This window comes from Vigna unguiculata, chromosome 5, assembly GCF_004118075.2.
Source record: "Vigna unguiculata cultivar IT97K-499-35 chromosome 5, ASM411807v1, whole genome shotgun sequence".
NCBI lineage: Eukaryota > Viridiplantae > Streptophyta > Magnoliopsida > Fabales > Fabaceae > Vigna > Vigna unguiculata.
Window position 1 is genome coordinate 3,681,621 of NC_040283.1, and position 15,197 is coordinate 3,696,817.

General features: G+C 30.8%; 2 protein-coding genes across 3 annotated transcripts; one reads left to right on the top strand and one right to left on the bottom strand.

The window, feature by feature from the left end:
* Window positions 1-271: 271 nt before the first annotated feature.
* Window positions 272-3,932, bottom strand: LOC114184163 (KHG/KDPG aldolase-like). 2 transcript variants are annotated; one of them, XM_028071426.1, is made up of 9 exons: window positions 3,645-3,932; window positions 2,836-2,890; window positions 2,559-2,594; window positions 2,434-2,478; window positions 1,565-1,648; window positions 1,259-1,330; window positions 1,091-1,129; window positions 855-954; window positions 272-544 (listed from the first exon to the last, which is right to left on the bottom strand). In XM_028071426.1, the coding sequence occupies exons 1-9, from the start codon at window positions 3,899-3,901 to the stop codon at window positions 390-392; spliced, it is 843 nt and encodes a 280-aa protein (XP_027927227.1). In that variant the 5' UTR covers window positions 3,902-3,932; the 3' UTR covers window positions 272-389. The 2 variants fall into 2 exon arrangements, with proteins under 2 accessions (XP_027927227.1, XP_027927228.1); XM_028071427.1 differs by having other exon boundaries at window positions 855-971.
* Window positions 3,933-9,950: 6,018 nt separating this feature from the next.
* Window positions 9,951-14,907, top strand: LOC114185700 (V-type proton ATPase subunit d2). The gene is made up of 10 exons (XM_028073575.1): window positions 9,951-10,256; window positions 11,032-11,152; window positions 11,490-11,597; window positions 11,677-11,779; window positions 12,205-12,285; window positions 12,389-12,474; window positions 12,563-12,622; window positions 12,751-12,799; window positions 13,430-13,564; window positions 14,474-14,907. Exons 1-10 carry the CDS (start codon window positions 10,076-10,078, stop codon window positions 14,603-14,605), a joined length of 1,056 nt encoding a protein of 351 aa, XP_027929376.1. The 5' UTR covers window positions 9,951-10,075; the 3' UTR covers window positions 14,606-14,907.
* Window positions 14,908-15,197: the final 290 nt, after the last annotated feature.

Genomic DNA, 15,197 nt, shown 5'->3' on the forward strand with positions numbered 1-15,197 from the left:
ATTATTGAATGTTTTTTCTTATGAAGAGATATACTATGTTTCTAACATACTAACTTAATTGTTATGAGCTCCTTCTTTCTAAAATAAATGTAGTTTTATGTTTTTTAAATGTCAAATTGACCAATGTTTTTTACTACTTGTATTGATTGACGCACTAATTATTTTCTAAATTTATCTTTAAATTAGAAGCTCTCTTTATCTCAATAAAAAATAAAATTAATTAAAAAAGGTGATATAAATTTATTGTGTCAAAAAACCTTAAACAGTACAGTGCTCTATCAAATCCTGACAAAATGATTAAAAAAATATAAGCAACAACTATGTCAAACAACCATTATGGCTAAATGTAAGAAAACAACAACATTAGATGTTTAAAAATGTACAAATTGTTACCTATTCACAGTTTTGTTACCAAGTAAGGTAGCAGAACGTGCAAGTTTATGTATCTTATCAAAATTAAATTGCTCAATTGCCTCTTTATCAAATATGGCATCTGATAAAACAACTGAGGATGCTCCACGCAGAATATATTCACCAATAGCATCTGCAAAATACAGATGAAGTCAGTCACATTGAATGGTTATGCGAATGACATTGCCATTAACTTCATCTACTAAATAAAATGCATGTTGTGCTACTAGGCATCCATGGATGAGGTTATGGTGATCACATTTATCTAAAGCTGGTATAGAAAAGTTCTTCTAAAGTTGTTACATAAGCTGGTATAAACAGTTAATCAAAAGAAGTGTTTCTAAGAAAACCAGAAAACCTATTTATCAATTATTCGAGAATGAAACATGAAAAGGTCAGAATTTTCATGTTGGTACTCATACACAGGAAAACTTCAAAACTACCTATTGTTATTCCCTGGGAAGCAACCATAGATACATGAGGAAATGTCTTCTTGAGTGCTGATATGTACTGAAATCCTCCAAGTGCAGAAACTGGATATATCTATCACAAGGTAAAACCTAAGTATAAGAAATCATGATGTGAATTATAACCATTAAAAAGAAAAATAAATTAACATGGGGAAGCTCTAAATATAAAGACATGAATGTTAACCATTAAAGGAGATGGAAAAGCATACCTTGACCATTTTAGCCCCTGCATCACATGCAGACAATATCTGCATTGCACAATGATCACTAAGGAGTGCTCAATGAATGCTTGAAAAAATTGCATACAGTGAAATATTAATGATAGAAGAGTTTATCATGAATCTGCAAAGGACTTGAATCTAAAAGTTGACTCTTACTTCAGTTGGAGTCATTGTACCCGGAATATATAAAACTTCACCACTCTGAACGTAATCCATTACCATTATGTCCTGATAACAAACAAACAATTTTCAACAGAATGCACAATGGTTAGACATTCTAGTGTGTCCGCAAATAGTGAACATGTAAGTATTACGTGACAAGAATCTCTCAAGCTAATTCAAACAAGAATAATAATAGGGAAAAGAAAAAAACAAAAAAACAAAATAATAATAGTAAACACTGAAATTTGCCACACACAGGTATTATGTGACATGCAAGTATATATAAATATAATTGCAAACCTTAACAGTTGCAGGACTCAATAGAAATTTGGCTCCAGCATTGATTGCACTTTTAGCATCCTCAATCTTGAGAACAGTTCCAACCTAAGGGCAATAGCTGTTCAGTTCAGAAAACTGTTGAAGAGAAATGTGATTTCGTAGAATAATATAATATATGATAAGAGTCTTGATCATCATGTTAAAACAATCATTAGAATGCAGAAGGATACCTTTACAAGCTAGTGATATCCAACAAGCAACTAAAGAAATCTCTAATTTTATAATAATATTTTGTGTGCATTTTCAAGAGAGATCAATTTATTAGTGTTCTAGACAAGACTAAATCAGAAGAAAGTTAGAGACTTTAGGTAAACTTTGACGATATTACTTAGAATTTAGAAGAAAAGTGGAAAGATAGGATGAACATCATCTAAACTGATTGAGGATTGGACTAGGTCAGATATTCCTCTTAACCATTATGGGGCTGTCACAAAGAGGTAGTTATCCACATGAATAACAGATTCAACACTAGAACAATTTCGAATGTATCAACTTTATATATTTTTTCCAAAATTCTACAAGACATTGTGGTTTTGTTAGAAATAATCCACAGAATAAATAACTATTCTCTTGTTTCAGAGAGAAGAAAAAGATCCTAGAGTGAGGATTAGCAGTTCTTGGTGATAATCGTCATTTACATGTCTATCAGCATGTCCATTAGGTGATGATGCTATACACAATCTTAAAATTCAATGAACTGAGAGAGTGCAATGACATTGACATGTTCTCCAGATTTCTTAACTCTGGGCAGATTCACATGATGTACACCCAAACAAAGAACATTGATGCCATCTGATAAACTGATAGAAACTTTAAGGATGAAAGCATACCCCTAGGGTCATTGTAGGATGCTCCTTCACAAGCTGCTGCAGAACCTACACAGACCAGAAAAGCGTATGAATTCTAAATCTAAGAACAAAACAAGTGAGGCAGTACAAAAATTGAGGTAAACAACCTCAAACACACCTGGAGTCGACACCACAATTTCCAACTACATGTAAAAAGAAATAGATGATGAGAAACACATCATGAGAAAAATTAGTCGAGTACATCATATCTTTTCAGATGTCACAAGGCTTGCATACCTCTACTCAAGAACATTTAAACTGATTCAACTAGTAGGATCAATTTCAAAACCAAGACAAAACAGATCCATGTAACTGTCCTCTGAGTTTTCTTTATTAAAATTAAATTGATAATACAGAATAAAAGAACGTCAGAAGAAAACTTACAACTGAAACTCCACCTGCTATTGCAGCATTTGCAGCTTTCAAGGCCACTTCTGCACTATACATAGGTGAAAAATAAAAGGTAAGCCAGAATAAACAGGCACACAATACAATTCACTATGGTCTGCCTTGGGAGAATTAGCCTAGTACTTTCTAGCAAATAAAAAATTCAATACAATCAAAAAGAACATAATACATTCAGTAAAATTAACCTCACTAAGCAAAATAGGTGCCAAAGAAAAAGGAAGTGAAAAAGTAATACTCTTTTATCCTCTATATTTAGTAACATAAATTACACAACAGATACAAAACAATTAGGCTGAGTAATCCTGTTTCAACTTTGGCACTAAATTGTTAAAATTTGTTTATGGTGTCACTTCTTATCCTAACAAGCTACTACTCATAGACACCATATGTCCAAACTTCATCTACAACAAGTAGGCCATCCCTGCCTCATGTTTTACACAACATGAATTGTAACCACTCATCCATATCCTTTAAATCTAAACCATATTTTTCACCTTTTTCAACATTAATGCAGTTCTCTTCTGAGAATCAACATTCCCATCAAAAGGAAAGTAGAGTAGCAAGCTCCTTCTTTCTGAAAGCGTATAAAAATCATTTTTTTATTGCAATCTGCTAATTCCCAGAAGAAGTTGCCCAAGTTATCCCCACCAGTGACAAAGCTATAGGGAAGCAGGATAAGAAAAAAAAAAACCCAATATTGATTAAAAAAAACTAGACCACTGGCATTTTTTTATAATTGTTCCATAAAAATAATAAAAGGATAGAAGCAGAGAAGGAAAAGGAACCTGTTAGCCCTGAGACAAGCTATGATACCAGAATTGTTGATCTGGCTGAGGGTTTTGTCAACTGCGGATGCTGAAAGATGAGGGATTCTGCATGAAACTCTCACATGCATACGCAGAGAAGGAGGAGAAGAAGAAAAAATAGGCCATTGACACAGAGATAAGGTTGCAGCAGCAGTGTCCATAGTTTCCTTACATCTGCTTCCTCTCTGTTTTTTCTTTACAGAGAAGCACAAGAAAAATGGTATTTTTTTTTTCATCAATTAAAAGTTCATCCTCACAAATGCAATACGTAAGTGTAAAGGGGGTGTTTATTTTATCATATGTTTTTTTCTTTTAAAATGTTACTTTATTTATTGTTTTCAAATGTTGATTTCTTTCGGAATATTAGTGTTTTTTCTCACACATTGTAACTTTCTTATTCAAGTTATTTTGTACAAGTATTTCAAACATAAAAATGCAACATGGTTATATTCATTTTGATAGAAATAGTTTAAGTGTGAGTCAAAATCTCACATTAGATAAAAAAGACAAAGTTAAACACTATATAAGAAGAAAGACTCATAGCAACATTGCCTTAAAATTTTTGTGTAAAAGTGGTGTCTAAGGTCTTATATGTGTAAGACTAATGTCATATAACCATATGAAACCACAATCTCCCAATGACCATAACTATGTCATGACTATAACCATAACCCATATATATATATATGAAAATATATATAAACCTATCACATTTCTTGGAAAAAAAAAAGTAGAGATGACCTTGTTCATGTTTTCATATCCCAATTTAAATAATAAAATTAATTTTTATACAATTATTAGTTGTAATTATACCAATAAAAATATTGCAAACATATTTTTAAAGTAATCGTTATAAAATCAGTTTAATAACTATGTACTTTCACTATAAAATTATTTTCGTAATCATTTAATTAGAACTTCTTAGTGATATAAGTTTTATGAGAATATTTTAAAAACTAACAAATTCGTTAAACCATTCGACACTTATTATGAATATATTGTTATTAAAAAACAACTTTATTTTTTATGTATTTTTGATATGATGTTTTATATAAAATATTAAATATTAAATACAAATTTGAGATATTAAAGTCTGTATACGGTTTTAAAACTCTATTTTTACACATCATATTATTTAAATTAAAAAAATAAAAACAAATTCTTAAAGTAAGTTTTCATATTAACATTTTGAATTAATTCAAGCTGATTAAACCTTGTACTGTTCTAATCAAAACATAATTGAAGGAATTGGTTGATTCAATTGATTAAATGGGAATTGATCCACTACCTCATCTAAACCTTTTCAAATGATTATATTTAATCAAACTAACATACAACCCATGAAATAAATTCTCATTAGAAAAAACATACAATGATTAACAAGTTAAAAAAAAAAATATTAACAAAGATATGTATATATTTTTTTAAGAGAATTATAATTTTTTAAACTCAAATATGATTTATTAGATTTTTTTTTTATCTAACTTACTTTCCTTTTTTGTATATTATGATTTATGGCCTTTGAAGTACACTTTAAATTTTAGAATTTACGTGTAGAGATGGCAAATAAACTCGTGCCCGTGGGTATCACCCGAACCCGTCCCCGTTTTGACGGGGAATCCCCGCTTTGCCTTGGGTATGGGTAATACCCGAAATTTTCAACTGGGGATAGGGATGGGGATGGAGATATATATATACCCGCCCAAATACCCGTCCCCGCTTAAATTACTAAACTATTTATAATTTATTAAATAATCTAAAAAATATATATAAATAAATAATATATTTACACATAAAATATAATATAATATAATATAGTATATATACATATAAATAAAATATACTTTTATATATATATATATATATATATATATATATATATATATATTTACACATATACATGTAATATAATATAATATAATATAATATAATATAATATAATATACATATAATATATATACATAATAATATAATATAATATATATAATATATACGTATAAAACAAATTAATCATTTAACTAATGAGATCTTTTATAAACAAATTTATAACATTACAAATTTATAAAAATTTAAAAGAAATATATATATATATATATATATATATAAAAGCATAAAATATCTACGCATATACATATAATATATATACATAATAATATAATATATATTATTATATTTATATTATTATATAATATAATATAATATATACTTAAAATAAATATATATCTATAAAAAATATATATATATATATATATATAAAAACATAAGATATCCACACATATAATATATATACATAGTAATAATAATATAATATATAATATAATATAATATATATAAATAATTATATATATATATATATAAACATAAGATATCCACACATATAATATATATATATATACATAGTAATATAATATATAATATAATATAATATAATATATATATATATATATATATAACATATTTCTCATTCTCTTTGTTTTTTGTTATACACTTTGTTTACTCTCTCAATTGTCTGGTTTGTTTTTCAAGATTTAATTTTGAAGGTAATTTTTCTTCTTCTTATTACATAATTTTTACTCTCTGTACATGGTTATGTTCAAATAGGTGTTCCTCAATTTCATTCTATGAAATAATTTTTAGGTTACACATTTGATTATCTTTATTTATTTATTTATTTTCATGAAAATGTTTGACTCTTATTTTGTAGCTCTTCTTTTTGTTACTTTGGTTATACACTTTTTTACTCTCTTTTAATTGTTTGGCTTGTTCTTGTTCTTTAAGGTTTAAGCAGATCTTCAAGGTACTTTTCCTTTTATCATAATCTTAATTATACATTTTTTTCCCGTTATGTTATGTTCAAATGGATATTCTCAAATTTGGGTCACACATTTAATTATCTTTACTCCTTTATGATAATTTTATTTATTATTTATTTTTTGTTTCATGATAATGTTTAATTCTCAATTTTAAGTGCTCAATTGCATAAATCCTTAATTTAATTCAAGATCAAAAGATGAAGAATCTATGTTTAAATTTGAATTATTATTAATTTAATTTTGTTATTTGTGCTATTTCGTTTAAGTGGTATAATATAAATTTTTAATAGTATAAAAAATATTTGAAATATTTTTAAACTTGATTATTGGTTTTCCTTTTATATTTTGTTAAAAAAGAAATTAACCTTTTTACTTTGTTTGATTTTTTTTTGTTACGTATGTTAGTTTCTAGAGAAAATGAGCACAGGAGATCAAGATTTGCAGGTACCAAGTCCACCACAGTGTTCACAACAACCAACTCCCTTTCAAAGTTCCAATAATGACAGTCAATCTCCATTGAATCCATCTACGCAAACACCTTCAGAAGTTCATGATGAAATACATTCAACAACACAAGTAGAGCCTGAGAAAGGGAAATTGAAAAGTGTTGTGTGGGAACACTTTGAAAAGATAAAAGTTGATGGAAAATACAAAGCTAAATGTAACTATTGCAAGAAACTCCTTGGTGGAGAAACAAAGAATGGAACAAAGCACTTGCACCATCATACAAACATATGTATTCAAAAGAAAGCTTTAGCAAAAGGAAAAGGGGGACAAAAAACACTTTTTTCTAAGATTTCAAGTGACAAAAAGGAATTGGCTTGTGGAGCTTATAATGAAGAAAATGCCAAGAGGGAACTTGCAACAATGATTATATTGCATGAATATCCATTGTCAATAGTGGACCATATTGGTTTTATTAGATTCGTGACAACAATTCAACCATTATTTCAATTTCCTTCACGAAATACGATAAAGAAAGAGATACTCGGCATCTATGAACATGAAAAACAAGTTGTTATGAAGTTGATAGATACAAATAAAGGAAGAATAGCAATTACATCGGATATGTGGACTGCAAGCAATCAAAAGAAAGGGTATATGTCTATCACAGCTCACTATATTGATGACAATTGGACATTGCAAAATATAATTTTGAGGTACACCTTTTTTAATTTATAAATTGTCCAGTAATTTTTTTTATGCACCTCTAGAAAGATTATATGTCTTACAAAATATTGCTTAATTTATAGGTTCATTTATGTTCCCGCACCTCACACAGCTGATCGACTTTGCAATGTATTAGTTGATTGTTTGTTCAATTGGAATATTGATACAAAATTGTCTACTATCACTTTAGACAACTGCAGCACAAATGATAGCATGATTGAAAAAATTAAGGATAAGTTGAAGTTGGACACACTCATTAAGAAAGGGTCTTTGCTTCATATGCGTTGTTCAGCACATATCCTTAATTTGATTGTGAAAGAAGGGTTAGCCGTCCTAAAAGAAGGGGTGGAAAAAATTCGAGAAAGTGTAGCATATTGGACAGCAACTCCTAAAAGAATGGAAAAATTTGAGGAAACAGCTAGACAATTGCGAATTTCTTTCACTAAAAAGTTAAGTTTGGATTGCCCAACTAGATGGAATTCTACTTACAAGATGCTTGATATTGCCATATGTTATAAGGATGTGTTTTTTAGGTTAAAGCAATGTGAAGCTCAATACACTTCTTTGCCAACTGATATGTAGTGGGAATTTGCAAAGGATGTTTGTCGAAGGCTAAAATTATTTAATGACATCACAGAAATCATTTCTGGCTCCAAATACCCAACTGCCAACATCTTTTTCCCAAAGATTTGTGAGATCAAGATTGCAATAAATGATTGGGTTAAATCTCCTGAGATAACCATTCAAAATATGGCAATACAAATGTTAAAGAAATTTGAAAGTTACTGGAGTGTTATTCATGATATATTGGCAATTGCTTCAGTTTTAGATCCAAGGTACAAGATGGACATGTTAGAATATTATTTTTATAAATTGTATGGTAATGATTTTGATCTGAAACTTAGTAGGATTCGTCAAATGTGCTATGATTTGGTTTTGGAATATCAATCAAAAAAGAATGAAACTTCTTCTTATAGAGCTACATCATTGGAGTTGGGAAAGGATGTTGATAATGATGCGAATGAATTTTTAGAGTTTATGGCAAAAAAGAAAAAATCTAGAACTACAGTTATGAAAACAGAGTTGGATTATTACTTGGAAGAAGATAATTTGCCGGTTACACAAGAATTTGATATCCTATCATGGTGGAAAACAAATGGGTTAAAGTTTCCAACCCTTCAAGCAATTGCAAGGGATGTTTTAGCTATTCCAATAACAACTGTAGCTTCTGAATCTGCTTTTAGTACTGGTGGTCAGATATTAACTTCTCACCGTAGTCGACTTCATCATATTACTATAGAGGCTTTGATGTGTACAAGAAGTTGGATATGGAACTCAAACCATCTAGGTAAGTTACTCAAATTTATTAATATTTTTTGTGAATTCTCATCTAATATTCTACATTTGGTGTTTGTAGGTGTTAAAAAATTAAAAGGAAAAGATGTTCTCATGAGTGAAAATGAATCTGATGAAGAAGGTACATTATATTCTAGTAATTAAAATTTTCAATTTCAATTATTATATCATATCTAATTTTTCATTTTTTTTCTATGTGTAGGTGGATCGAATGCAAATGAAACCACTGATCATTTGTAAAATTAATAAATATTTTGGTTATTATAAAATTTTAGTAATGTGTAATTTTTTAGCTTTTATATAATTATTTGAATTTTATTTAGTTGTTATTTGATACTTTAATTTGAGATTTATACTATTATAATATTTTTCTTAATATTTGACATCATGAAAATCAAAAAGAGTATGTTATTTTAATATTGAATATTTTGATAGTATCATGATTCCGTTGGTGTGATTTTTAAATTTTTTTTATAAAAAATATTTAATTGATATATGTAACAATAAAAAAATGGGTATGGGTATAAGAAAATACCCGTTACCCGGTGGGGATGGGGATTTGTCAAAAGTTGTATACCCGTTGGGTTTGAGGATGGGGATGAGGATGAATTTTTATTATGGGGATGAGATCATGATACCCGTACCCGCCCCGCCCCGTTGCCATCCCTATTTACGTGTATGACTTTAAATTTGTTATGAATGCTGTTTAGGATTATGATGTATTAAAAGAATAAAAGAAATACTTTATTGAAATTAGTTCAATTCTTACTACCTTGAATCTTTATAAAACCATGATTTTACCGTTTATTGTTAGTTTGTGAATATATGTTTTTCACAATTTATTTTCTCAATGTAAAAGTGCAAAACACACTGCACTGTTCAAACCATTAATTAATTAAATAAAAGAAATAAAAAAAGAGGGAATACAATTTGTTGATATTTCTCAGAAATATTATTCATTCATTCATCTCCTTGCAGAAATTTCCCGAAGGAGGAGCTTCTCATCCTTTATCTGGTTCCCTTTCCTTCAACCAATTCGAGATCCGCGACGCACATTAGATCCGATCCGAGATGTACGGATTCGAAGCTCTCACTTTCAACATCCATGGTGGGTTTCTCGAAGCTATCGTCCGCGGCCACCGTGCCGGTCTCCTCACGACCGCCGATTACAACAACCTTTGCCAATGCGAAACCCTCGACGACATCAAGATGCACCTCTCCGCCACCGAGTACGGCCCTTACCTACAAAACGGTGCGTTTTCTCCAATCCGCGCCCTCTCCCTCATCCATCACCAATCTCAATTTATCATTAGTTACTTATTTATTGGATATTAGTGTGCTTGTGATTATTGTGTTTCTCTAATCTCTGTTTTCCTGAAAGTGAATGCTTCTACAATATCGCGATAACTGTGTTCGACACGTGTGTGGATTTGAAGTGAATATGTGATAAGGAATGTTTCTCAAAATTTGTAGGAGATGTTATGTAATATAACCGAATCTAGTATTTGGAGATTCGTAAAAGCTTGTGATCTAGGTTTTTGGTTTAAGTTTTCATTGGTGTTACTTCATCATTATATATTCATGTCGTGAACCTTGGTGTGATTCTCCAATGAGATTGGGTTTAGTAGAGGGGCTAATCTTCATAACATGGCGAACTAAGGTTCAAATGCTTGTTTGGAGAGACGTCTCGATGGTGTCTCAGACAGGATTGCTCTAATGAAAATTCGAGAGGTGTTCATATAGTGCCTGATTGTGTCTTGAGTAGGATTTCCTTCTATATGGAAGGAAGATATTTGCGGGAAACAAAAATAAGTTGTCTTGTTTGTTTCTTGTGTTATATTTTTCCCTGAAGTGATCCATTTTTTAAAGTTATCTGTTGCTTCCTGCGTAAATAAATTATTTTATTACTGAGTTAAAAAATTGTGTACGTTCTGTTGATTTTGTATTAGCGAAATGGTGTTTACTAGCTGACAAGATATAATTCTGATTATTGTTATATACTGATGGCTGATGAGTAACTATTGCAGAACCTTCTCCACTGCATACCACCACGATTGTAGAGAAGTGTACTCTTAAGCTGGTTGATGATTACAAGAACATGCTATGCCAAGCCACAGAACCCTTGTCAACTTTTTTAGAGTATATCACGTATGTGATCTTTTCCCTTCTCTGTTTGTCGTCTCTTTGTATTTACGGATTTACGCTGTCATGTCATCTTTATAGTGATAATATTATATAGGTTGAGCTAGAGGAGGCTTAAATTTGAATCATTCAAGTAGTCTTATTTCCCGTAACGGTAACTTGTTAGCAACTCAACTAGTGTCGGCATTAGCTCTGCCTCCTTGTGTAAAAGTTTAATTCAGATCAGAATTTCCTCTGGCTGATGAGTCTTTTGTGGCTCATTTTATTTTGATCCAATTTCTGTTATCATTCCACCGAAAAGGGAAAAGTTGAAACTGATGTACTTTCTGTTTTCTTCCTGCAGTTATGGTCACATGATAGACAATGTTGTTTTGATTGTTACTGGCACTTTGCATGAGAGAGATGTTCAAGAATTACTAGAAAAATGCCATCCACTCGGCATGTTTGACAGGTAAGTAAATTCTATATAGTTTTCAATACGTTAACTGTAAGCAGTTAGACTTTTAATTTTTTTCCGCTTTCTGTTGCAGTATTGCTACTCTGGCTGTTGCTCAGAATATGCGGGAGCTATACAGGTTGGTTCTTGTTGACACTCCTCTAGCTCCGTACTTTTCTGAGTGCATTACATCAGAGGTAAACCATCTTTTCAATTATCCCCTTTTATTTTATTTTATTTAATTGATATGTGATAGTGTTAAAGGATTTTAGTAGTTAGTACTGTGAAGAAACTGCAAATAATATAGATCTGCATCTCCTAATGTATAGATAGTGATAATAAAGATTTTGAAGAATCTGCGATACAATCATACAAAATGATTGGGAATCTAATGGAAACAAGGTGCCGGTTCCCTAATGAGGCCTACTTTCATACGCTACCTTTTTTTTGGTTATATGTTTGCTGGAATATTGGGATCTATACCTTGTTGCTTTATAGTTTATGTAACGGTTACTTGTTTCTTTTGTACTAGTTTAATTGTTAGATTTATGCTCACAATAGTTGTGTGAAACTGGACTTCTACTGATATGATATGTTGTTATTATATTCTTTATGTCTGTAGGACTTGGATGATATGAACATTGAAATAATGAGGAACACTCTTTATAAGGCATACCTTGAAGACTTCTACAGATTTTGTCAGGTGAAGGGTCTGAGGCACTTTGTTATCCACTACATATATGTACTCTCTTGTTACGGTTTTTGCGTCTCTGATTTTCATCAATCTTAATGTTATTCCTGAGCAGAAACTTGGTGGTGCCACAGCTGAGATAATGTCTGATCTTCTAGCTTTTGAGGCTGATAGAAGGGCTGTGAATATCACCATAAATAGGTATATGAAAAGTAAAATGATTTTCAATTGCCTTTTAGTTAATCTGGATACTTGTATAACTGGCATCCATGGTTTTTACTTTGTGCAGCATTGGTACTGAGCTGACAAGAGATGACCGTAGAAAATTGTACTCTAATTTTGGTTTGCTGTATGTTCTTAAACCCCAGCTCTCTCTCTCTCTCTCTCTCTCTCTCCGTCCCTCTGTACACACATTAGCAATGTTTGTATAATCCTTTGGCATGATTCTTTTGGTAATGATTGACTTATTTTAAACAGATACCCATATGGTCATGAGGAACTTGCAATCTGTGAGGACATTGATCAGGTATGTATGATTTACTTAAGACACCGGATTTAGGTACGTATGATTGACATGATGTTTTAGGTTGTCAAGTTGGTAGGTATGAGGTGTTTTGCTTCATTCAATTTCTACTTTTCTTAGGCCATGATAGGTTGTGCTTCTTGGGGTAATTGATTTGTTTTTATTGATAACCAAGTTAGTGGAATGTACTGCTAGTGTTGATATGGTTCTTTTTACCAAAAGATGTTTTGGTATTTGATTTTTTAATGATATATGTGTTCTTTGGTTTAAACATTTGTATGGATTAGGCAACATAAGCATGTTGCGAAATTGTCCCATGAGTCTTTGATTGATCCTTGCAGATGTTTTTCGGTGACGTCACTTTGAAGCTTTCCTTTTTTTGAGCACCTTCTATCATACAGGCATAAATGATATATTATGATTGTTTCTTATTCCATTTGTAATTTTAAATTGCCACCTTGGTTTTGGCTACCAATTTCCGGAGGGTCTTTTGTATGGGTTGTTTATCCTTCTCTGTTGGAATCTATCCTGAAATGATCAACCATCAATGCATTAGTATTGTCAGCATTTTTCTGTCCGATTTCTTTTAATAATACTTTTGGGCCCTAAACTTATATCTGGTTGCTCATGTAGGTTCGTGCTGTCATGGAAAAATATCCGCCCTATCAATCTATTTTTGCTAAGCTATCATATGGTGAAAGTCAGATGCTTGACAAGGCATTCTATGAGGAGGAGGTGAAAAGGCTTTGCTTGGCGTTTGAACAACAGGTTCATTTACAATTTTGAGTATCATAATGTTTGGCTAATGCACATCGTGTTTGGTTGGGGGTAAATGTGGAGGGAAGGGTTTATATAAACTTTTGTTGTTTGATTTAATTTTTAGGAGGGGAAGGGAACAAAGTCCCTCATTTTTTCTCTCCACCAACATAGGCTTTAGAGTGGAAGGGAGGATATTAAAAACATTTCAAGTATAATTGCTAAAATATCTCTAGGGTTTATATAAACTTTTGTTGTTTGATTTAATTTTTAAGAGGGGAAGCGAACAAAGTCCCTCATTTTTTCTCTCTCCCAACATAGGCTTTAGAGTGGAAGGGAGGATATTAAAAATATTTCAAGTATAATTGCTAAAATATCTCTACTTATGTTTTGAAGTTCAAATTATACGATACAAATGGGTTTGTTTGGTCAAACTTATGCTTAAGGAATTTTAGGAGAGAAAAATAGGAAGAAAAAATGAAATTAGATTCTCGTAAGTTAATATTAAGTTAGGCGTAAGCGAATTTGTTGGAACTATCTCATAACTTATGCATAAGTGTATATTAGTTTATAAAGTTCATTTATTTTTCTTAATTTTTCGTCTAAAATGTCTTATGAGGAAGTTTGTCCAAAAATGCTCAAAGTAAATTAATTTTAAAATTTATTATCTGTCCTTGTGAACCAAACAAGAAAAAAGCTACCACCGCCCTTCTCTACAAAAATCCGCCTTCCTCCTCCTTTCTCAACCAAACAAATAAGAAATCCACCTTCCTTCCGCTTTCTTCTCCTCCATTAAAATCCCTCCCTTCTTCCCTCTTCCTTCTGAACCAGACAGTTTTGAATTGGGTTAGTTTAATATTTTAATGTTAGCTAATTTTCTTTTTTTGTTTAGTAAGTTGTACTATTTTGTCAATACTGCAGTTTCATTATGCTGTGTTCTTCGCATATATGAGGTTAAGGGAACAGGAGATCAGGAATTTAATGTGGATTTCAGAATGTGTTGCTCAGAATCAGAAGTCCAGAGTTCATGACAGTGTTGTCTTCATATTTTAATCGGATTGCTCGTTATAGTTTGTGTGTTCGTTGGGATAATTTATTGACTTTCTGCATTCGCCATCTGAGTTGTCATTTGTAGACACTAGACAGCCACTGTTCAGAAGATTGAGATAAAAATAATTAATCTTATGCTGATAAGATCTTCTGTAATATAGAAGGAAGATTTTTATAGTCTACTTTGATTGAAATATGTTCAGTTTTAAAGATCTTAAGATTCAATTTGTATGTTGTGAATTTTACAGTAAATATTTCTATATGCAATAAACCTGCTAGCTGGGATCTATGTATCTGTGTCTAAATCTCTTTTGTTTCTACTAGAATTTAGCCTAAGATTTGACCCTTTTTTTTCTTTTCTTTTTTTTTGTATTTTTTTCACTATATTGTTTTATCATATTATGAATCTATTTATTTTTAGTCTAAAACATGTGAACTTCTGTGAGAAGAAAAATACTTAATGGACTTTCTAGGCGACTTTTCAGCTTTTACTGTAAAACTTGCGTGTTTATTATTATGTATGGTTAAGACAGATATTTTAAAAACTGCTTAATTAATTGCAATACATTTTAGTTTGGATGTTATAGGACTATTG

What these genes read in the sequence shown, in the direction of transcription:
- LOC114184163 (XM_028071426.1), bottom strand. Translation starts at nt 3,901, where the DNA reads ATGAAAAAAAAAATACCATTTTTCTTGTGCTTCTCTGTAAAGAAAAAA. An exon ending in CGACTCCAGGTGTGTTTGAG is followed by an intron (nt 2,479 to 2,558) that starts GTTGTTTACCTC and finishes TGGTCTGTGTAG; the next exon opens with GTTCTGCAGCAGCTTGTGAA. An exon ending in TGAGTCCTGCAACTGTTAAG is followed by an intron (nt 1,331 to 1,564) that starts GTTTGCAATTAT and finishes GTTTGTTATCAG; the next exon opens with GACATAATGGTAATGGATTA.
- LOC114185700 (XM_028073575.1), top strand. Translation starts at nt 10,076, where the DNA reads ATGTACGGATTCGAAGCTCTCACTTTCAACATCCATGGTGGGTTTCTC. An exon ending in GTGAATATCACCATAAATAG is followed by an intron (nt 12,475 to 12,562) that starts GTATATGAAAAG and finishes TACTTTGTGCAG; the next exon opens with CATTGGTACTGAGCTGACAA. An exon ending in GCTTGGCGTTTGAACAACAG is followed by an intron (nt 13,565 to 14,473) that starts GTTCATTTACAA and finishes TCAATACTGCAG; the next exon opens with TTTCATTATGCTGTGTTCTT.